Source organism: Clarias gariepinus, chromosome 22 (genome assembly GCF_024256425.1).
Source record: "Clarias gariepinus isolate MV-2021 ecotype Netherlands chromosome 22, CGAR_prim_01v2, whole genome shotgun sequence".
Classification (NCBI taxonomy): Eukaryota; Metazoa; Chordata; class Actinopteri; order Siluriformes; family Clariidae; genus Clarias; species Clarias gariepinus.
Genome location: NC_071121.1, coordinates 17,117,506 through 17,142,303, shown reverse-complemented (window position 1 = coordinate 17,142,303; position 24,798 = coordinate 17,117,506). Strand labels below are relative to the sequence as shown.

The 24,798-nt window shown below is 36.4% G+C and overlaps 1 protein-coding gene across 2 annotated transcripts; it reads left to right on the top strand.

The window, feature by feature from the left end:
* Positions 1 to 9: 9 nt before the first annotated feature.
* Positions 10 to 21,025, top strand: acss2 (acyl-CoA synthetase short chain family member 2). Of its 2 annotated transcripts, XM_053482641.1 has the most exons (20): positions 10 to 272; positions 650 to 868; positions 1,661 to 1,856; positions 6,996 to 7,087; positions 7,167 to 7,270; positions 7,803 to 7,875; positions 9,000 to 9,075; positions 9,173 to 9,275; positions 9,758 to 9,805; positions 11,278 to 11,415; positions 12,347 to 12,517; positions 12,749 to 12,882; positions 13,367 to 13,499; positions 13,978 to 14,034; positions 14,200 to 14,280; positions 15,754 to 15,862; positions 16,224 to 16,292; positions 16,389 to 16,565; positions 18,054 to 18,128; positions 18,217 to 21,025. In XM_053482641.1, the coding sequence occupies exons 2-20, from the start codon at positions 739 to 741 to the stop codon at positions 18,342 to 18,344; spliced, it is 2,094 nt and encodes a 697-aa protein (XP_053338616.1). In that variant the 5' UTR covers positions 10 to 272; positions 650 to 738; the 3' UTR covers positions 18,345 to 21,025. The 2 variants fall into 2 exon arrangements, with proteins under 2 accessions (XP_053338616.1, XP_053338617.1); XM_053482642.1 differs by lacking the exon at positions 9,758 to 9,805.
* The last annotated feature ends 3,773 nt before the right edge of the window (positions 21,026 to 24,798 follow it).

Below are 24,798 nucleotides of genomic sequence, written 5' to 3'. Positions count from 1 at the left end.
GCACCAAGATGTGGCTCTCTGTAGTGTCTTGGATTGTACCCAGTGTGTAAGGACATAAGAAAGGATTTAGTGCACATGCGACCTATGCACTGAATGCAAGTTTTAATAAACGTTGTTTTTGCGTTATTGATGGAAACAAGATCATGTTATTCTAACATGAGAGCTGATTGTGAGTAGCGTCGGAGTGAACGCAAATTTGCAAGAAGAGCTGGTAAAGAAAAACGGCCTTCAAGTTCAAAGTGCAGATACAGCTGCTTTATTACCAGAGAACGGTAATGTTAATAAATTAAATTAATAAATACAATTCTGCAAACGACATTTAGTGCATGTTTGATTAGATGGACTGTGTGATAGTTTGACAGTTAAACGGAAAAAAAATAATCAACCGTCGTTTCCTGTTCTCTAAATAAGCTCGAATTAGCTTTGGAATCTCTTCTGATCGTGATCTGCATGCTCTCTAGCGAATGTTATTTATTAGCCTTACTCTTCCTGCCAGATTAAATTAGTTTATTCACCGCTCAAGACTCATATCTTTAGCTCATCTGTAAGCACTGTGTGTATGCGGAAGTTACTAATACGTGTAGTAAGGGTGCTTAAGGAAGTTCACCAGCTTCTGGTTACTTCTCTTTAACTCTTCTCTCCACCGCAGGGTTTGGCAAGGCTTGATGTGGAAAAGGCTATAAAAAGGACGCAGTGTCGGTTTTGGACTTCTAGTTTAGCAGCCTGCTTTCAGCCACGATGCCGTCTGATGAAGTGAACGTGGAAGAGACGCTGCTGCACGCCCCCGAGGAGCTGAAGCAGCACGCGCACGTCCCCAGCCTCGAGAAATACACCGAGCTCTACAACAAATCAGTCGACTCTCCTGAGGGTATTATTAGTATTATTATTTCTAGTTAAAAGGCTACAGACGCAGGATTGGTTGAGCCAAACTGGTGTGAATATAAATGTGTGTTCATGGACCTGCATCACAATAAATAAATAAAAATAAAAAACACCCACAAATTTGCAGACCCTGGGTGTGACACAGGAGAGATTATTGTCATTTAAATTCACCTGCCTAATATCGAGAAGGTCCCCCTCTACCTGCCACCATAACAGTGATGCACTGTGTTTTCTGACACCTTTCTATCACAACCATAGCATTAACCTTTTTATCAATTTGATCTACACCAGCGCTTCTATTGGGTCGGACTACACGGGCAGACCAGTAACATCCCACAAGAGCTGCAGTATTGAAGCTGCTCTGACCCAGTCCTCTAACCATCACAATTTGGCCTGTGTCTGTCATTCAAATCCTTATGTTTGCCCCTTTTTTCTGCTTCCAATGCATCAGTTTCAGGGGGAAAAAATGTTTACTTGATGCCTAATACTGCATATCCCATTTACTTCCAGACACCGTTGTAATGAGTAATCCAAGGATGGAAAACTGGTGGACTGGCGTCAGAGTCACAAGTGGCCAAGGCTCACTTATATACTCTAACTATAGTCGGATCCAATAGTCGCTCAAATTGAGGAAAAGGTTAATCCTGGTTTCAATAGAAAGGTGTCAGAACACATAGGTCTTTACTGTTTTGGTGGCAAAGAAGGAGGAACCTACTCAATGGTCAGAATGTTATGGCTGATCAGTAAAATAATTGCTTTGTCTTCACTCTGTGTCTAGAGTTTTGGGCAGATGTTGCCAAAGAATTTTTCTGGAAGACCAAATATACCGGCAAATTCATGGACTACAACTTTGACGTGACCCAGGGGGAGATCTACATCAAGTGCATGGAAGGAGCCACTACAAACATCTGCTACAATGTCCTGGACCACAATGTCCATGAGAAGAAGTTGGGAGACAGAGTGGCTTTTTACTGGTCAGTCTATGTGATCTGTTTCAACCACAGTCTACACACTCTCATAGGGCTGATATCTGCTGAGAAATTGTGTAAACGTATCATGTGATTTTCTTAGTCCAAATGCTGGTAACTCAAACATTCATATTAAAAATTGGATGCCTTTCTTTCAAGGTACTTTTTTTTAACAAGTTTAGATCACAAATTTAGAATTGTTCTCTTTAAAGGTAAATATGCCTTAACCATAGTATCTAGGTATCTCGTAGTTGATGACATGCTTCAGTAGGTTTTCAGTGCAGTGAGGTGGAGGTAAAAAACATGAACTCTCTTTTCATTTACCATGAATTTAATTTGTAAGCATATAAACTTGTGCGAAAATGTAAACAGTGGCAAAATTTTCTGAACACACAAGATGTGCACTAAAAGGCACAAACTTCTCCTTCATCCTTCTTTAAAAGGATATTTGCATTTAGATATCTACAGTAGGTGCAAATGCAACAATAGCACTACCTAGTACATATTGAGCTTTTGCAGACACGTGACTATCATGACGTCAGACGCAACTGTACGGCAGAAGCATTGGTAACCAGCATTACCTGCTGATTACCTACCAGATTAGCTGATGCTTAGTCACACAGTATAAAAGAGCAACCAAGCAATTGATAGTTTTTACAATCTACTGATTATTTTTAAATGCTGTTTGTTTTGATGGACTTCACAATTTTTATTTAAAAGAGAAACAAGTGTGAAATGGATGAAGAAAGTAATAGGGATATTATATTGCAAATGTTTGATTTGTTATCATAATGTAATGACCTCAGATGGTGTACAAATATGAGATTTTATGGATTTTGCTAGCGATAACTTTAGTCAATACAACGTGCAGACAACGGAAACACTGTTTTATCGGAAAAATAAACAAGAAATCTCACTGACATCCGATTGAGCGACATACTAACGGAATCACAGCTGTAAAGTAAAAATAAAACAAATTAACCTGCACTTTACTTTGGAAAAGAATTGCGACAGCAGTGTTTCTGTGTAGAGCAGAGAAAAAGAGTGTGTCTGTAAATGCAAAAGTAGGAGGGGTCTGTGTGTGGCACGGTGTCTAATGACGTGCATGCACACAGACACAAAGAGCAGACTGAGCCTTGGGCAGAGAGAGAAAATTGATCTTTAACCTCTCTAATGAGACTTGCTTTTGCTTTACACGCACGCTTTACACACATGCATACAGAAACAAAATAAAATATGTTTTACGCACACACACACACGTGGTTACAGTGTTATAGCAAACATTACACAAGCGACAGATGTTGATTATACCAGTATGAGACACACTAAGACCCAGCAGAGGAACCAAAATTCCGCAGCGCAAGAGAGAAAAAAACGTTGTCCCAGTTGTGATCACGTGACGCTCGGCATCACAAGAAGCACATGATACTCAGTACTTTGTTTTCCAAGTCAAAATGTATTAAAAATCTTTGCTCGTCTTTCGGGACACTCTCAAACTGCATTACTCGCAATCCAAGGTTTCACTGTAGTGCCCTTGTTTAGGATTTAGAGAGGGATTTAAGATTCGATCTTGTGCTAGGCGCTAGTTAGCATTGTAGCTCGAAACACAAATGTTCAGAGGCAATTTGGAATGACTAAAGAGGTTGTCAGAGGTGTTTTCTTGCTGAGAGAGCTTCCATGACTGGTTTTGAATGTGGGTATTGGCACTGGCATTTAGTAAGCATGGGCCCTTCTGCCATCCAGAAGAGGAAGAGACCGTGATGGACAGATTTCGTCACATCACATGAAAAGGTGCAACCAGTGGTTCCTTTAAATAAGGGATATTAAAAAATAATTTTATATAGATAGCATTGTTACTACTTAATGAACCTTCATGTCTTTCATAACGTGAAATGTCAGTGCAACTGAGAAGTCCACTATTTTTCTCAACTTTGAGTTCCTTCTTCAGTAACAGACTGACATCAAATCACCATGGATGCACACAGCATCAGAAATAAAACCTCTTACATTTAAATGAATTGCACTGCATATACAACCATTCTCTTCAATTTACTCAACATATAGACATATTCATTTTTTTGTCTTTTTGCAGAACTGATTGTGACAGAAATTTTACCTCAGTCACCTGAGGTAGCTGCCTAGCTTGTTGCTAAATAAACACTGACATGTTACCTTGTCAAACAAGCCTGAAGAGGTGTATATCTGGCAATTTACTACTTGCAATGCAGAATTATCTTGTAAACTCGTTCACTTCATTTTTAAAACCTGTTCTAATTCCATATCTCTAAAGTGGTTTAGAAATCTTCTGCTAAAAGCTAAGTCATAAGCAAAGTGCTGCCTGTATATTTTGCGGTCACTGATTTTAATTTGCATAATAATAAAGCATATTGTATACAGTATATGAACATGTACCATCTCATTTGGCACATTTTGAAAATCATGAAACATTAAAAACATTAAAACATTTATTCAAATTAACCAACTTAATATAACGAACCACACAGTGCTAGTTAAAGCTAGACTGTACTTGGATCACAGCCTGTACCAAGTACCAAACAGAACGACCAGTAGTTTACAAATAAGTGTATCTTTATGCTCCGATAGTCACTAAAATAGAAACAGTAATACAATTATAATTAGAAGTCAAATTCCTATATGGAATGCAGCTATACTGTATAACAGGAAATCCTGTTGTTGAATGTAGTTCTGCTATGCCTTTCAGATAATGTTGGTAATATTTATTTGCTGTGCGTGAGTCTGTGCGTGTTGGAAATGTAGGGGTTTTGTCCTCTTTAGTTGTTAAAAATACCCTATGCTACTGATAAATTTTACTATTTGAAAAATGCATTGACATGTTTTATAAATGTTCCATAAACATATCGCTTTTTATATTTTTAGCCTCCATATTGACTCTAATATAAATAATTTCTTAAAAAGCTTGGAACAACCTACCAGGCAATTTGTTTAAAAAAACCTGTTCCATGGTATATGTGCTGTAAGGGAGATCGTTCATAAAAGCAGATTTCTTTGTTACTTTACGTTGCAGCTCCTTACAGTATGTATGGTATTACTTGGTGGTAATTTTCAAGAAACCTTTTCCTTGTTTTTAAAGCCATGATCCCTGTACAGAGTTTCCCCAGGAGTGCCTGAAGACCCGATGATTAGTGTTGTAGCTTGCAATGCCTTAAGCTCCTTTTTTCCCCTCGCCAGTTCATTAGCTAGTAAATGTCTGATCTTTGTTTTGAATTGCAATGTTTCTGTTCTTTCCAACACAGGAGGCCATAATAATTTTAACCAGCACAGATGCAATGTAAAGAATTTCACTGTTAAATATGCCAGTACTTTAACAGTATTTGATTATATTGGATCACGGTAGATGACAATAGAACATTTGTGGTAATTTGACAGTATATGACGGTGATAAAATTTGCATTTAATTCCTATTGTCAGGGACAAGTGATGAAGCAGGACGTAAATGCAGATATTACTGAAGTAAATATAAACTGCAACATGGGTGACAACCGTCTGAACCTAGAACACAAACAGATGGCAGACAGAGATCAAATGTCACACATGTTATTTGGAATATACAGAATTTATTACAAAACTAATAGCAAATTTTTTTCTCAAATAAAATCCAGGCTTTACTAAATTCCCAGACTATACTGATCTTATGCTCGGAAGTCGAAAAAAAATTTTTTTATCAACAAATGAACTGCATCCTAGCCAAGCACAGCAATATTATGCAAAAACTATAGTCTTATCCATATTAAATAAACAATTTAGCCTATGTGATGATCTGATTTCTGACATTAAGGAAGTTTTCTTTTTTTCTCTAACTACTTAAATGAGAAGGTCAGACAATAAAATGTGCAAATAAAAACTTTATTACACACTTTGGTGATTTCAGGTCCTTGCTCTCTTTTGAAAATATTTCCTCATTGTGGTCGAACAGTTAGCTCTATAAAACACAAAAAACACAAGTAAGAAATCTTTACACCATATTCTTCAACTGCCTTATTTTCAAAGCCGTTTAATAAAAAAGTCTAGAAAAGTGCTGTGCTATTAATAGGCTAGTTTATAACTGTAAGCCACTTTTAAATGAAAGTAAATAAACAAAAAATAGTCTGAGACAAAACAGTATTGCTGTGAAACTAGTTAAACAAGCTCTTAAGTAGAGTTACAAGCATGGCGTTCTATTCCACAATAAATACTAAGGTATTAATGAATAACGATGGGATCTTGGACAAAGTAGTTTAAGACAGTTAAGTCCGATATCCAATTAACATTAATCTGTGATTGTTTGAGATTATTACTTTATTGAGAGTCTATAACAATCATCAATTTAATAAAGTGGCCGCTGTATAATTTAACTATTAAAATAAAATTTGTGTGACCTAACCTAAAGAAAATCTTCTCCCGGATTTAGAAAAGTTTTCAGACCAGATATTCAGACTCACATGCTTGCATTAATTACCCATAAAGTACAAAGTGCATACCTGACAGTTTCTTTGCTTTTAGTTGATGCCAGCAAAACTTAATAAAAGCTCAAGTTCACGTCTGAGAGCACAAAAGGACAATGAGTATAAAGGCAGAAGTGTTAGTTAATCAGATGCTATGGTGGTAAAATGTTCTATGGAGGTAAATATTCTGTGATTAATCCTAGTAAACTCAAACTGTTTTATACAAAACGCTCTCAGTGTTATTCCTAGTCTCTGACTGCGTGAGTTTTTGAAGGTGTTTTTGATTAAAAAAAAACTCCAAAGGCTTTTCTACTGTATATGTTTTTATGAATAAGGGCATCATCTACTAAATATAATAAATAAGCATTTTAAACTTATTACAAAATTCCATCAAAGTAAAGTATTGCAAGATATTGATATAATTTCAGTCAAACAAGTTGAGGTATCTGTTAGTGTTTTTAGTCGTTTGTTTTTCCACAAACTAACCAAGTTCCTGCAAGCAATAAAGTTAATGTTTGATTTTTTTGAAGCCGCATGCTTTCTAAATGTTGGTAAAGTATTAGTCAGCTACGGAAGAGAAAAAGATTTAGTAATATCTCTACTGTGATACATGTCTATTTTCAAATCTTATTTGATTTCTCTTTTTTTGTGACCCTGTGTTCTGTAAATTGCTTTCACTTAGGGAGGGAAATGAGCCAGGAGATGAGAAGATGGTGACATATCGACAGCTACTCCAGCAAGTGTGCAAGTTTGCCAATGTTCTGAAGTCACTAGGTTTGTTACATAAGAATGATTAGACTTTTTAGAAAATGATAGCGATTAGGAAAACTAAAAGATGTGTTGTGTCCTAAAGGAGTGAAAAAGGGGGATCGCGTCTCCATCTACATGCCCATGGTGGTCGAACTGGTGGTGGCCATGTTGGCTTGTGCCCGAATCGGAGCTGTGCATTCGATTGTGGTATGTTCATCCTGTAACCAAACACTAATTTGTTTGTTTGAATTGTTTTCATTTTACTGTGGCTTATTTAGGGACAAAGTACAGAATCTTGTGGTAATGGTTTTATCAACATTCTTATCCCTCAGAATTAGTCACACATATAGAGTCGTGATTAATGTAGCAAAGTCTAGGTTTCTTAGGGTTTATTTATTTCTTTTGTGTGCATAATCTCTTTTAATTGAAGCTTAATTCAAGTTTATTTATATAGCTTTTAAAATTTACATAGTTGTAAAGCATCTTAAAAAAAAAACAGATGTAAATTTACCTTTAGATCCCTAATGTTAAAATATTTATCTGCAAAACATAAACATTATATGCAAAAACCTGGCAATAAAAAATATTACAATTATATAATAAACTTGGTGTTTATTTATAAGTTTCTATCTTTGGACATGTGCATATATAGTAACATATTTAAGAAGTTGTGTGTGTGTGTGTGTGTGTGTGTGTGTGTGTGTGTGTGTGTGTGTGTGTGTGTGTGTGTACGCTCCAGTTTGCAGGCTTTTCAGCTGAATCACTCTGTGAAAGAATTATAGATTCTCAGTGCTGTCTGCTGATTACAGCTGGTAAGAATTGTTTCAATTCTTGTTCTTGTTCTTTCTTATCATTAACATGTTAAATTCATCTATTTAATACGACAACATCCTTTACCTAAAAATAGGAAGTTAAAAACTGAATGGATCTTTCATTAAATCCTGTTAACAGGCTCTTTCTCTGAAGCTGTACTGGGTATTATAGTTTGACATGTCATAAAAATAAATTGATATAGCTATAAGTTCACTTTAAACACCATTGTGAATAAGGATTCATTTGATGTTTAAAAGGAGATTGGTGAGTTTGCTTATCCGGGCGAGCCCTGTAACCCACATACAGTAAGACAGTCGAGAAATTAATGAACAAAACAAATGTCCCTTTCCATTGGGAAAGACGTGCCAGAAGAGGGGGAACGTCAGATGAGAGGCAAAATTTCAAACTTGGGTGGCAAAGAAAAGTCATCGACTAATAAAATCAGTGACCTACAATATTAATTTCCAGGGAATTAAAGTGTCCATTTGTTGATGATGTCAAGACAGGTGTTTTTGTTTTTTCTGTGAGATCTGCATGTACATGTACTGTACACATTAGTACTGACTGGAATTAAATGAAAAACAGCACCATCAGAATCAAAAGAGAAAGTGTGGAAGCATTTTACTCTTAATTCAACTGAAAAATATGTTGTGGTGAGGTGTAGTCGAGCAGCGCTCTGTGGAATGAGCAAGAATCAGGTTAGTGGGGAAAGGATACACACCTGGGGAGAATGTAGTAGCCTCTGTCTGTTGGTGTGAGACAAATTTCTAATTCCAGTTCTCCTTAGTATACCTTTTTTTTTCATTAATCCAATCTCACAACAAAGATCACAACCACAAGTTCAGTTAGAATGTTTTAAGGTTTTTATTATTGCTGTTTTATCATATGATTTATTTAATAATTGTAGTAATGTATTAATTTATAGCCATGTGTTATAATACAATCTATGCACATGTGTAATAATGCATATACCTTAGGCCTATTGTATACAAAAATATGCATTTTTAATACATAAAACACTAGAATATGTAAATCACTACTATCCAAAAATGAGCATGCATGAATTTATCCTTGTTAAGTGCAAGCCTCCACATGATTTCAGTTTGTTCCGTTTCTCTCTCAGATGGCTTTTACAGAGGAGATAAACTTATAAGTCTGAAGGTTATTGCTGAAGAAGCTCTGCAGAAATGTAAAGAAAAGTAAGCTATCCACAAAGCACACCAAATTGGTGACATCTTTTGTTTGTTGTCTGAAACTTCATTTTGTTGAATACACTCATGTGTGCATGTGTGTTAGGTCTTTTCCTATACACCGGTGCATTGTCCTGAAACACTTATTAAAGGATGAAGCAGAGGCGTCCATGTCACCCCCAGCAAAACGCTGCTGCCCTGACCTCCAGGTGAACTTTTACCATATGTTTTGTTAACCAGCTATTTTATTCCCATAATGTTGACCAAGTGTGTGTTTTGGCCAAATACACAAAGACGTTTTATTTTATTTATTTATTTATTTATTTATTTAAATTCTTATTAATATGTAACTCAAATCAAAATTTTGTATATTGTTAATATTATTTAGGTTTTTTATGATTTATTGATTATTAAAACCAAACGGGTGTCAATTATTTTGCAGTGAAACTATTTTTTTTTAGGCTATTTAATATGCAGTAGCTCAGCGGTTTAAGGCTCTGGGTTCCAATCCGCCCTGCATAGGGCTCAGCATTACGTTCCACAAAAAATTATAATGACAAAATGTAATGACAAAATAGGAAAAAGACGTTGTGTTTTTCTACCAGTATGGAGCCAAATGTCTTCACTTACGGTGACGTTTTTGCCATATTTATCCAAATCCTCACTTTCACTTCCTCCCCCAACCTTTTAGCAAAAGAAGCAGAAAGAAAATGTAAGGAAGGTTCGTCCCGTCCCCAAGGTATTTTAAGCCCTCCATCTGTTTAACTCTTTGTTTTCCTCCCTTAACTCTTTTTTTTAACACTTATTCGTCCCCATTCCCTGGGGACCATAATGTCCCTTGGGAAGGTTTAAGGCTTGCATCAGTGTTCACACTCTATCTAATGCAGTGTGTCTGTGTAAATGCATCTGCTCATACACATTTACACACTTTTCAGACTTGGTACACCTTTTTGTGGGTTCACATATGTAGCTGTAAAAATACTGTTTCTGTTTACAAAAGGTTTGAATGAGTTGTAACTAAATAGTTTTATTTTGATGGAGTACCAGTTCTGAAACCTGATGATTACTTGGTCTGGAAAAAACAACAGCAGCCTGTGTCCCAAACGTTAGACTTCGGTTAGTGTGTGCGTCCCAAGCATGAGACCTTATACTCTTTCTCCTAACAAAACTTCTTGCTAGTCGTTATTTTTGTGGTTCACAAATGTAAAATACAAGGCATTGTGTAGTGAAATAGAGCGCTTTATTATCTGCAAAATGTTTGAGTACTTGGTGTCTAATTAGCTAGCTTACTGTTGCAGCTTCTCTACATAGCAACTTGTCTTTGTAGCAGTAGTGCAATGGAGTGCAAAGGTTTGCATCCCCCATTATTTTTAAATACAAAGTCAGATACAAAAAGGTTTGAAGGCAGTTTTATTTAATTTAATTTTTTTTGTTTTTTTTGTTCAATGCTTATCCTGATCAGATCTTAACATACATTCTTACTTGTAATAGTACAAGTGCAGTCAAACAAAACTAAATGTCACGTTGGAATAAATTACCTTTTTTTCCCATATTTTCCTCAATGGTATGCAAAGTTTTGCACTCTGCTCTCTCACCAACCAGTAGCTATGGGACCCAGGCTAACTCTCATACAGATGTGTCTAGTATTACAGAATCTTTCCCCTTTTTATATCGCAGTTACCGCTTGGATCAAGCGTGCTTAAGTGTAAGGGGAAAAGGGTCTGGAAACACTGTAGTCACCATGGAATCCTTTACATCCCATAATGCTGTGATTGTCAGTCTTGCTCATTTTTTACCTGTCTAACGTTGAATTGTATTCCATTATATAATTGTTTAATAATAAATAAAAGCTAATGTTTTGTTTAGTTTAATTTCAGAAATGTAGAGTTCACTGGTGCCGTGTTTCCTGCTCTCAGCCCCTCACATGCATGCTTGATTGAACTGACCCACCCAACTTGACGCTTCTGCACATGTTTTGCTATAGAAACTGTGTTTATCACTAATTTTACGTTCTTGTTTCTCAGGCTGCATGTAGTTAAGCAGAGGTGTGGGGTCTGTGGTATAAAATCAATATATTGGTGTTGTTCATCCTCAGAACATCTGGCGCAGTTTTGGTTGAAGAAGAATCTTTTCACACAATATACAGAGAAGTTCAGGAAAAATGAAAACTCATGATATGCTTCTCTGTTTCATGGGCTTTGGTTGGCACAGGTGCCCTGGAACCCAGAGGTGGATGTATGGTGGCATACTCTAATGGATGGTGCCTCGGATGAGTGTGACCCAGTGTGGTGTGAATCCGAGGACCCTCTCTTTATCCTCTACACCAGCGGGTCTACTGGCAAACCAAAGGTATTGTGTCTTAAAGTCTGCAATTATATATAGAATACAGTTTTGAACATAATCTAACAATCTGGTGTGACTCAGAAAGAATGCAATGTTACTATAATAATTTATAATAAAACATAAATATTAGTTTAACAATCTAACAATCTGTTGGCCCCATGGCTATGGGTGAGTCTTGGGTGCTCGCGATCTTGTCACCAGTCTGCTGGTATACTGTATAGCTGATGATCAGTGTTGTTTAGTTACCTGGTGTTGGTATTGATGTTATTTATGGCTGATTGGTGTACATATATGATAAGTATTATTATTTAGGGCCCAAGCACTGTGACATCAACCCTATGTCGTCATAGTGTATGAGGGGCCTTTTGTTCTTCTAAACATTATTTAGGGCCCAGGCACTATGACCTCAGAATGGAATATTGATGATATTCTTATCATACTGATATGATATTCTTATCATAACATTAACAACACCATCAGGTGAATTGAATAACTATCAAGAATATATCAGTGAACTGGTGACACGATTATGGGCCCAAGGATCATTTATACCAGTGGGGACTAAAGGCCAGCATGTGTAGTCTGATCCCACAGAAATAGCTTATGTAGCACTAGTTGCTGAAAAGCTAGTCATAAAATAAAAACTATAACAAAACTTGCACAGAAGTATGTGTATACAACAATTTGCAGGAACAAGCCTATTGTGAAATTTTGTAAAATGTTGAGAGTAACTGAAACTTCTAGTTTTGTTTAAAGATAAAAATAACAAGAAGTCTGTTACATGTAATACTACCACAAAAACTTTGTTTAAAAAAAATAGCAGAAGGAAGAAGGACATGGCTGGCTTGTGTCATAACCCAGTCTGAAATATGGGGAATTACTTCATTTGGTTGTTCAGTTGTTGTCCTGAACAATGTGTTCTTGTTTTTTATTTCAGGGTGTCCTGCACACTGTCAGTGGTTACATGCTCTACGTCGCTGTAACATTTAAGATGGTGTTTGACTACCACCCTGATGACATATTCTGGTGCACAGCAGACATAGGCTGGATTACAGGTCACTCCTACATCACCTACGGCCCACTGGCCAATGGGGCCACCAGTGTCCTGGTGAGGGAACAACATAAACAATCTGTATATTTTCAGAAATAATTCAGAATATTTGGAGCAGTACTGTAGTGTAGGTTCCTGGTACCTGATTGTTTTATTTAATTAGGTTTGAAAATTTGGTTTAGGCAAAATGCCAACGGCTATACAGAAAGGTAGCAGCGTAATTTATCACGAACATGGCAAGTTAAACCTAAATGACTTGTGTTATTCTTTCTCAATCTTTGATTCCAGTTTGAAGGTTTGCCCACCTATCCCGATGTCAGCCGAATGTGGGAGATAGTGGATAAATACAAAGTTTCCAAGTTTTACACAGCACCCACGGCCATCAGACTGCTTATGAAGTACGGCAGTGAGCCAGTAAACAAGTAAGTCCTTTTTTTTTTTTTTTACGGCTTCTTTGTTGTTTTCACACCTGAGATACTCTGATAATACTAAGAATATTATATATGTTTGCTTGGGCAAGGTGCTATGTTTAGCCGTACAATCTCACCATTTATTCCAATTATTTATTTTTTGAGTATACATTTAATTGTATGTTTCTAAGGGCATAGTACACAGGCACAGGAAAGTGTGGACAAAATGTAAAAAATTATATTCTTTATTGGATATTAAATGTGTTTTTACATTTTGTATTGCAATATAATATCATTAAAAAATGTTTTGGGTACCACAATTTGAATGACAATGTGGGTCAACAGAAAAGATTTAAAATAAAACAACCAAAAAAAAGAAGAACTGAAGTTTGGGTTGTATTTAGGTGCAGGGAACACACGATTCAGTTTCATTAACAGTTACATCAGTGGAAGATCCTCTTAAGGACAGTACAACTGTGTATGTGTGTGTTCTCAGGTTTAAGCGGAAGTCTCTAAAGATCCTGGGAACTGTGGGGGAACCCATTAACCCTGAGGCCTGGCAGTGGTACTACAATGTCGTCGGGGAGAAAAGATGCCCCATAGTGGACACTTTCTGGCAGACTGAGACCGTAGGCAGCTCCCTTTTTATAGCTGATTTTTAGGACGGGAATTAAGCACTATAATAGTCATCCTACGTCGTTTTGAGATGCATATAAAGAAATAAACCCCATATCAGATGCATATCTATGCAGATGTATGTATGAGATTAAGATCATCTTCATTCAAGTTAATTCAGGGGAGATATTGTGCTAGCTTCCATATGTGACCAAAAGAAAAAAAAACATACATCCAACCTCTGGGTTTTGCCATGTGCCACATTTTATCATAAAACTGATGTTTATAAAGGAGTAAAATAATGTTTGTGTGTGTGTGTTTCGTGCATTAGATTAATTACAAACTGAAATCCAGGCTTATGTAATGGATCCTGTTTTATTTTGATTATGGGGTTGATCTAAGTATACTGGATTGCTTTAGGTTTAATTTAAACCTTGTCCTTGCTCAATTTGGTAATAATTTATTTACATCACAAATGTTTGTGCTTTTCAGGGAGGACATGTTTTAACACCTCTTCCTGCAGCCATTCCTCTGAAACCAGGATCAGCAGTGAGTGTTTCTAGCGTCTCATTTTCATTCCTACGCATTTCATTCTAGTCCTAGTGATATTTTAGAAATGTCCGGATTGGTGTGTTGAATATGTTAATTTATTTAACCTTGCAGTTGGTCTTGCAGTTTGTAATTTTGACTAAGACATGTTTCTTTTGTCTGTAGACATTTCCCTTCTTTGGAGTCGTTCCTGCCATACTGAATGAGTCGGGAGAGGAACTTGAGGGACCAAATGAAGGCTACCTGGTAAAAAGGACTTATTTTAAAGAATGTTTTACAGTTTACATCACTAAAATCTCTCAAACAGAAGCAGATAATAAGGCGTGTTTACCATAAAGCTGCTGCAGTGCCATTTTAGTACAACTTTAGTTGTTGGTGTTTCTCATCTGCTGTTACTGCTAAATGTAATCATCAGTAACTGCTTACTTTTGGAGGGAATTCTGTCAGCAGCAGCAAACAGACCACATGAATTATTATTCGTACTCTGTATATTTAATTGCTATTTAACTTTGTATTCTTTTCTAAAGTCATTTTTTGAGGTCACTGAAATAACTTAAAAAAGGCAAAAGTAAACTTTCTTTCGGGTACTTCTGTCGGGTTTGCCACAGCGGATCATCCGATTTGCACACACAGTTTCGAACTCATCAATGGTGGGACTCGAACCTTGATCCTCAAATTAACAACCTTGAGCCTTAGCCATCTGAGCCATCAACCCCCCGCCCCCCCCAATTCAATGAACAAGTGAAGAAAAATCAGACATTGCTTTTGAATTGTGATTCAACAGAATCATTTAAAAACCCCACCCCATTACACCACCAGCAGCCTGAACCACTGATGCATAACAGAATGGATCCACACATTTATTTTGTGTAAACCACTATCTTTTTTTTTCTGAGCGCATTGTAGCCTCATTTTCCTATTAGCTAACAGGAGTGGCTCCTGGTGTGCTCTGCTGCTGTCGTAGCACATCTGCTTAAAGGTTCAATGTGTTGCACTGAGAGGTGCTTTTCAGCATACCTCGCTTTTTTACAAGCTATTATTTGAGTTACTGTTTTGTTTCTATCAGCTCGAACCAGTGTGACCATTCTCCTCTGACTTTGGATCAACAAGCCATTTTTGCCCAGAGAACTGCCACTCCCTGGATATTTTTCCTTTTTTTCTCTGCAAACCCTTACGCATGAAATTTCTAGTAGATCAACAGTTTCGGAAATGCTCAGACCAGCCCGTTGTTGGCCCCAACAACCATGCCACATTTAAATTCACTTAAATCATGTTTCTTCTCCATTCTGCATCTCCGTTTCGAAATCTTGAACAGTACAACAGACGCTCCCTAATGGATATGTAAATATAAAATCCTTTTTGTTTGTTTTTTTATTAAGAAGTAGATAAGAGAATCTTAAATGTGTGTCCCAAAATTAAACTGACTCTACCACACATTAAAAACTGTGCATGCGCAGTAGTGCAGCTGCGTTTAGCTGCTTTTTGCCCAATTTATAACCGAAATTTCTCCAGATCTCACTTCAGGCCCTCTCTTTGCTGCTGCTGCTGTTATTTTTTTCAAGTCTAATTAAGCAAAATTATAGTATTTGTAATTTTTAATGTTGTTAAAACAGCTTAACTAGCAGTGTAGGGTCGTAGTTTAATATGGTCAAAGGACATATTCTAGTGTTGCATTAACAGTCTGTGCCAGTGGAGACTAATAGCTGTTGTTTGTTACAGGTGTTTAAGCAGCCCTGGCCTGGCATGATGAGGACCGTGTACAGGAACCACCAGAGATTCGAGACTACCTACTTTAAGACATTTCCTGGCTATTATGTAACTGGAGATGGTAATGTGAAACACCGCATTCATTTAGAACTGAATGGATGGTTTATTGATCTGTTTAGGTGTCCAACAGTTCACAAATTTGGCTATGAGTATTTGTTTTTCTTGTGCAATCTACATGTCATGTTGTAAATGCATGAACCCACTTAAGTGTTTTAGACCATTACTTCAATTATTCATCAATTATTAAGGCCTCATTATTTCCAATAATAAGTGCATGATAATTAGCTCACACAAGATTAGACCTACTTCTGTTTCAGTGTTATCATTAAAGCTCATATTAACTCGTTCGACATTTCAGCAACTGTGTTGTGCACTTTATGTATATTGTGCACTATTATATGATTTTGTATGTGTGTGTCTAGGTTGCCGCAGGGATAAGGACGGGTACTACTGGATAACAGGCAGGATTGATGATATGCTTAATGTTTCCGGTAAAAGACAATAATGAGCACATTTTCTTTGCTTTTCTTAATGTTTCATTTTCTATATGGTTTCTGTGCTAAAGAATTTTCTAAAATTTCTCTCAGGTCATTTGCTGAGTACGGCAGAGGTGGAATCTGCTCTAGTGGAGCATGAGGCAGTAGCTGAGGCAGCTGTGGTAGGAACGCCGCACCCTGTTAAAGGAGAAAGCTTATATTGCTTTGTCACACTCAATGATGGCATCAACTATACAGCCACCCTGGAGGCCGAGCTTAAGAAGCAAGGTGTGTGACTGAATGTGTTTGTGTGGTTGGGCGTGGGGGGAGGGCTGTATTTCAGAAGAATTTGAATCTTAAAAGACTGTTTTAAAGTCTTAGATTAGGCACAGACCTGGTGACCTCCTGCACAATTTAAACTTTTCTCTACTTTAACATAATTGGCCTCATTAGACGATTAATAGCTGATCAGTTTCATCTGACATCAACAGTGAAGTTAAAAAGTGCTGGATTTAAAAGATTCTGCTGTCACAGATTATAGATAAGGGTAAGAAATCTGCTTTCTGCATTATGATTGGTTACATGAGTTCGGTTTCATCTACAGTTGATTGGAAACCTAGAGCTTGACGGGGGATTTAAATTGTTTTAATTTTTGTCCAATGTAGCAGGATTAAGTTTAAATCTCAGTGTCCGTCTAAACTACAGTTAGGTTGTAATGAAGTGATTTGTAAAGATTGATGTGTAGTAAAATAATAAAGAAAAAACTGTTAGCTAGCTTCTGTTAACAGGCTGCTATCTGCATTAAAATTTGGTCTCGGCTTTTATTAGTCAGAAACCTAAAGATGATGAAGGTAGAACATAAATCGTGTTTTTAAGCACAGTTTACAAAACTTGAATGTATTTGAGTTACTCTGGGTTTGGTGAAAAAATTGTGAAAAACACAGGAGAATCTCAATAAATTAGAATATCATCGAAAAGTTGATTTATTTCAGTAATTCAATTCAAAAAGTTCAACTCTTGAACGATAAAACAAATATATTCGTATTATAGTTTCATTATACACAGTCTGATATATTTAAAATATTTATTTATTTTTATTTCAATCATTTTAGCTTACAGCTAATGAAAACCCCAAATTCAGTATCCCAGGAAAATATAATAATATTATTTAAGACCAATTAAAAAAGGTTTTTAACTACTGAGAAGTATGAACATGTAGAACTCTCACTACTTGGTCTCTTTGCATGAATAACTGCAGCAATGCGGTGTGGTATGAAGATGAACAGTCTGTGGCACTGCTTTCAAGATGGCTTTCTTAACATTGAAATGTTGTACCTGCGACTGCATATTTGGTGTCCATAAGAGCCTATGCCTATAAATATCCAACAAGTGTCTCTACAATACTGATCTTACTGTGAGCATCTGCATTGTGTTTTAAAGTGACCTAAAGAATAAGACGGATGAACCTTTGATATTATTAAATGACTCTGAAAAGTACCTCAACTCTGACCACAGTCCAACTTTGCTGGATCATTGAAATTAAAGAGGACAAAGCATCATCTTTTTAATAATAAAGTGAAACTTTATTTTGTACAGGAAATCCTAACATCCTCCTTCATTATAACACCAGCAATACTTTGTGACATACAGTATAAATACCTGATCAGCAGTAGTTGGGAATTCTCAGATCCACATACAGTACTAATCTTAGCCTAGAATAAGTTTTAAGTTGTTTAAAGGTTGAATTGACATGGTATTTTAATGGTCTCAAAACAGTGAGAGAGAAGATTGGTGCCATAGCAACGCCTGACTACATGCAGAATGCGCCTGGGCTTCCCAAAACCAGATCAGGTAAGTGTGTGTGTTTGTGCTTGCATGTCTCAAGTTCAGGTAGTGTTTTAGTTCTAACACTAAATAACTTTTTTTGTAATGTGCACAGGTAAAATTATGCGGCGTCTGCTACGGAAGATAGCATCCAACCAGCAGGATTTAGGAGACGTATCCACACTAGCAGACAGTACAGTTATTGAGCATCTGTTTGAGAATCGATGCTGTACTGCTGTGTGAACATTAGGGGACACTATTAAAACCTCTGCACTCCAGGGCACATGGGTAAAATGAAATGTATAATTTTTTGCGAAAGGTTACCAGAGGACATAATTATACTGCGATTTTATAATCTTTAGGAATTGAAAAGAGTGTTTTTCACCAGACCTGTCTGTACACCAATCAGCCATAACATTAAGCCCAGAATTGTGTAAGTTCCTCTTCCACCAGGGCAGCTGTGGCCCCTTGGGACATGACTCTAAAAAGGGTGTGATCCTTTGGGCGCTCTGGGTTTGGGGGTGGGGCCTCCATGGATTGATTTGCTTCTCCAGCTCATTCTATGGTTGAGATCTGGGCAGTTTGAAGGTTGGATCAATAACCTTGATCTATTTGCCTGCTGAGCCTCAAATGCTTCCGACTGTGATGAAGCATACTGAGTGTTCTAAGACTTTTCTGTCATTGCCACTATTTACTTTTTTCAGCTTTTTTTTTTTTTATGAATTAAACCAGACAGGCTAGCCTATGTTCCCCACAGTCATAGATGAGCTTTGGGTGCCCTTTGGGTGATCCTGCCATTAGTTTCTGTAATCGGTAACTGGTATATAATTGATAATCTTTGTTATTCTATTCACCTAATGGTAGTGTTAATGTTATGGCTGATCTGTGAATATTTGTTTAATATTGTTTAGCTATCACAATTTTTTTCTTTGTAGTCATTGTATTTTTTGCCCCTCAGTTGATGTACTATTTTACATCCTTGATTTGTACTTTTCAGATATTTAATGCACATACAGGAACTGAGTATTTACTTAGTTTATGCACTCAATCAGGTAGTTTGTTTTTAATAACATAAATTGTTTTCATATGCCAAGGATGAAGATGGTGTGTTTGATCCCAAAAAATTGGAGTTTCTATTTGTACATTCTGGTTTAACTGCAAAAAAAAAGATATCTTGGCAAGTAAAAATATCTTGAATATAGATAAATTTATGTATGCTTTCTTAAAATAAGATTACAACAAACCAAATATAAGATATGAGAACTTTTTTTGTGCAAATATTAGTAACGTTTGACTACAAATAAGCTTAGTAATCTTTTATTTGCCTCATTAGCTTATTTTAAGAAATTATAGATAGGATTGGCTAGATTCAAGAATATTTCACTTGCTGAGATGTCATTTTTTGCAGTGTCCAATTAGGAGCCAAGAGTTTGTTTGTTTTTTATTACAAGACAAATGTAGCAAATGTTAATCCCGTTCTTCTAAGGTCAGGGGTTGTATCAAGAAATAAGTCTATAAACTAATTGTATCTTTACTTCAGTAGGTACTAAAATCGCCTATATCACATGAAAATTTTATAAATATTTGCAGTGATCTATATATAAACAGTTTGACAGCAAAATGAAAATTCCATTTTTAAGAAAACCTTGTTATATTTAAAAAAAAAAATTATGAAGCAAGAATTATTGCAAACTGGTAGAGAATATTTTGCGCATGATTTCTTTGTGTCACAAGGCTGTTAAAAAGTACAAAAGCCAAAATCTTAAGTTCATTTGTTTTGGTTACATCACTATAAATTAAATTACAAAGATTGTTGATCATGAGAAACATTATAAGCTATACAAAAACTTTAGTTTACAGTATCATCACCTCCTCCCTTTACTTTTGTACCTGAAGACAACTTGCTGTCATTGTACAGGTACAGGTGCACCATCTAACGTCCATCAGTGCATTCCCAGTACAGACCTATTATCGACACACACCTGTAAGTCATTACACCTGGAGTGACTGTAATAGCTGTAACAAAGTCTAAACATCTTTGTTTCTGGGTTCAAACTGCATAACAATGCGATTGGCTCGTCTCAACTTGTGTGTTTTTACTCTAATACCTGGTGTGTATGTGTCAAATCTTCTAAAATAACCTTATGTAGTGGATTTTAAATTAAATATTTAGTTTTACACAACCTTGTGTGTCAGAGAAAAATAATTTGCCAAAATGAGTGGTAAAATGGGGTTTATCATGTTCTGCTGTTAAACACTTGACCCGAGCTTGGAGCTGTGTGATTAAAAAAAGGAAGGTTCCTCTTAAAACTGACCTGAGAACATGACAAAATATTTAACTACTGGATGGATTAGTAGCGATTGTTTTTTGGATTGTGTTATCTGCAGATCATCTAACCGTTCTAAAATTACTTTAACTACATAGCAAAGCTGCTGTGATATCAGACATGCCAACTTGGATCAGACACCAATTAGCAAATCTGCCACACTAAGTCTAGACAGTGAGGTTATACTGTGACATGAATACACCGTCTCTGACTTTATTTTTATGTATTTTCAGGTTTTCATTGAAATTATTACATTGAAAAAAAGAATATTTATCAAATGGGAATTGTTTTTGCTATTATCTTTATTTAGCTCAGGATTTGTTATTGTGACGAGTAATTGTTTTATTGTTGTTTTGTCTTTTACCAGAAAAAAGAAGCTCTTAATGTTTTATCTTTTATTTGTCTGTATACCCCTTTTTCTGTTCTCTGTGATTTCTTTTAAATCAACATATTTTGCCAGTTGATCAAATATACACTGGTAAAATAGTCTTGCTCTGTTTGTCTTTTTATGCTTAGATTTAGAACTGCAAACTTTGCAGCTTACAAATGGCAATTTAAATTCTCTCGCTTGATCAGTCATTATAGCAGACAGGGATGTCCCTTAATCTTCCTTTTTATCACGCATTAACTAAAGTTTTTTTTTTTTAAAGTTAAACAAATAATATAATTGTGTGCAGATAATTGCAAAGGATTTACACCCAATTAGATTTTTTTTAATCGATTGTTTGTCTAGTTACTTTTAAGCCTTTGAAAATTAGAGAGAATAAAATCTTTATTTAATTTTTTTTTATTCATTTTCAAATATATTTGGGACAAACAAAAACGTCAATGAACAAACAATCCCACAGCGCTAAAAAAACAAATACAATACTAAGTATAAATCTTTTACTGCAAAAAAAAAAGATGATAATTTTGTCCTGAATTAGTGATTATGGGAACCTGGGAATTCGACCACCTATGCAAAATACAATTTATAGCCAGAATTTAAAAAGTTGTTAATAGAGATTTAGTGTCCACATCACTGACATTTCCAGAAGCATGGGATCCACAAACAGCAAATAAATGGCACAATATGAGCTGTGTACCAGTTACAGTGGAACCTTGAATTACGAGCATAATTTGTTCCGGAAGTGGGCTTGTATTTCAAAACACTCCTATAGTGCATCCGGAAAGTATTCACATTTTATGTCACTTATTCTAAAAAGGGTTAAAATATTTTTTTTCCTCAGAATTCTATCCACCACACCCCATAAAGACAACATGAAAAAAAAGTTTACTTGAGATTTCTGCAAATGTATTAAAAATAAAAAAAATTAAAAAGCACACGTACATAAAGTATTCACAGCCTTTGCAAAATTTAGCTCAGACGCATCCTATTTTCCCTGATCATCCTTGAGATGTTTCTCCAGCTTAATTGAAGTCCACCTGTAGTAAATTCAGATGATTAGACATGACTTGGAAAGGCACACACCTGTCTATATAAGGTCTGCTGGTTTGAAGGTCCCAATGAGCACAGTGGCCCCCCATCATCCGTAAGTGAAAGAAGTTCTAAACCACCAGGACTCTTCCTAGAGCTGGCCGGCCATCTAAACAGAGCGATCAGGGGGGAAGGGCCTTAGTCAGGGTGGTGACCAAGAACCCGATGGTCACTCTGTAAGAGCTCCAGAGGTTCTCTGTGGAGAGAGGAGAACCTTTCAGAAGGACAACCATCTCTGCAGCAATCCACCAATCAGGCCTATATGGTAGAGTGGCCAGACAAGGACACTTCTTGGTAAAAGGCACATGGCAGCTCACCTGGAGTTTGCCAAAAGGCACCTGAAGGACTCTCAGACCATAAGAAACAAAATTCTCAGGGTTGATGAGACTCTCTGGCCATTCTACCATATAGGCCTGATTGGTGGATTGCTGCAGAGATGGTTGACATAAATTGTAAAAAAAAAAAAAAAAAAAAAAGGTGACGCGCTGTGATTACTTTCCGGATGCACTGTAAATCAAAGCAAATTTTCCCATAAGAAATAATGGAAACTCAAATTATTAGTTCCACAACCCAGAAAATAAATAATTAAAATAATTAATACAAAATATAAAGTAAAAATAAATCCCGACAGATAATTTTCCGGTTATGCACGCAGGCGCCATGTGTTTGTGTATGTGTGTGAAGCTAAAGTAAGATGAGAGAAGGAATTAGACCCCCTCTCTCCTTCTTCTCGTCTTAGACAGTAACCCTTTTTCCTCTCTTATTTGAGTTTCTCAAACCACACACACACATTAACGGAAAGACTGTTTAATCGGACAGTCTATCGGAGCGACACACTAATGGAATCACTGCTGTAAAGTAAAAATAAAACAAATTAACCTGCACTTTACCTTTGAAAAGAATCGCGACAGAGCAGTGTTTCCATTAGAGAAAAAGAGAGAGTGTGTGTGTGTAATTACCCACAATTACGTGGCGCAAGAGAGAAAAAACATTGGCTCAGTTGTGATCACGTGATGCTCGGCGTCAAAACAAGAAGTGCATGCATGATACATGATACTCAGTAGTCGTAAACCAAGTTTACGAGTTTTTGTTTTTCGAAGTTTTTGTTTTTCAAGTCAAAATTTATTACAAATCTTTGCTCGTCTTGCGGAACACTTGTAAAGCGCGTTACTCACAATCCGAGGTTTCACTGTCTTTTGGATCGCAGAATGAACTCCTTTCTAGAATAGCTGAATGTGATCACAGGAACAAAATACATGGAGAAGATGTGCCCTTGAATGTTTTACATTTACAACAAAGATCTGAGCGATTATGAAACATCCTATAAAGGTGAACAGGTGTAAAATAAATCCTATAAAATTTTGTTCATGTACGGAAATTGAGGTACACTCAAATTTTATTATAAATCTTGGTCCCACAATCGTGTCAGAAAATCCTAAGCTGAAGAATCTAAGTGAAGCAATAACGCATTAAACTTAAACCTTTTAAGAGAAATCCTGACTTTTTATTTTTTAATTTAATGGAGTTTGTCCTGCATTTAAAGGGACTGTGTAAAATATCTCATTTGTAGAAATAAACGAAAAAAGAAAAACCTATAGAGGAAATGTATTCTGTTCTTTAAAATACTTTTTAAAATACTTTAAAAAAAAATCAGAAATCATTATGATTAACACTTCATTTCAAATTAATTTTGATAGTGTACAGAGACAAAATGATTAAAATTTCATCACTGTTCAAATACTTGTGATCCTGACTGTTTCATGGTCAACAGCAGTTACAGTATGTCAGTTCTGGAGAGGCTTGGAGCAGCATCAGGATATCAGTTTAAACTTTCAACCTTCCTTTTATTTGTCTGTGTGAGAATACTTAGTAGCTTTGAAAGAGAGAAGTTTTGAAATACAGCACACCTATTTTAAGGGGTGTAACAATGCACCGTAGCACACTGTTTCGCTGTACGGAAATGTGCTGATAGCGCTGTAAAAGGAGAAAGTAATTAAACGGTAGCTCACGGTTCTTGTAGATATTATTTTTCTTAACGCTAGAGGGCGCCAAATGTCGCTGTTCCTGCAATCTGAGTTTCACGCGAGCATGTTGCGTCACCGCAGGAGGAAGTCTCAACCGTCAAAGGTCTCAACGGCTGGCTGAAAATGTTGCCATGCTGATTTCACTGGCTGCAGGTGGAATCGTAGTTTAGTAATAGATGAGTTTTTTTTTTTCTAACCAGAGTTCATACATTTACTCCTTATCTTAGTAAAGGCATTGTTTATACATTGCCAGTCCAAAAAGTCAGTAAAGAGTTAAGTTCCTTCCACTAAATAATGTGAGTAGCTTATCATTTCTTAATAAACCATGTCAGAAGATGTATCCTGTGATTGTGGTAAAGATTTTACTTTGTTTTATGAATGTCAAATTATTGGTCTACATCAAGCAAAAACGACAACTATGGAAACTATTGAAATTCTTAAAAATAGGGTGAAGAACTCATCACACGCATCATAGTAGTGAACCATCAACTTCAAGGAAAAAATGTGGCCTAAAAACATCCTGAACTAGTGTGATGGAAAATGACTTAAACACACACACACACAAAAAAAGTAGAACTCATGGTTTTTAAGTATAAAAGTAGGAGCATTTTCACACAACAACAACCTGTCTCTGAATGTTGACAAGACAAAGGAGATGGTTGTTGACTTCAGGAGGACACAAGGTGACCATTCTCCGCTGAGCATCAACAACTCCTCTGTGGAGATTGTCGAAAACACCAGATTCCTGGGTGTCCACCTGGAGAAGGACCTCAACTGGTCCCTCAACACCATCTCCCTGCACAAGAAAGCCCAACAGCGTCTCTTCTTTCTGAGAAGACTGAGAAAGGCCCAGTTCCACCACCGATCCT

What these genes read in the sequence shown, in the direction of transcription:
- acss2 (XM_053482641.1), top strand. Translation starts at nt 739, where the DNA reads ATGCCGTCTGATGAAGTGAACGTGGAAGAGACGCTGCTGCACGCCCCC. An exon ending in GACAGAGTGGCTTTTTACTG is followed by an intron (nt 1,857 to 6,995) that starts GTCAGTCTATGT and finishes GCTTTCACTTAG; the next exon opens with GGAGGGAAATGAGCCAGGAG. An exon ending in CTTTCTGGCAGACTGAGACC is followed by an intron (nt 13,500 to 13,977) that starts GTAGGCAGCTCC and finishes TGTGCTTTTCAG; the next exon opens with GGAGGACATGTTTTAACACC.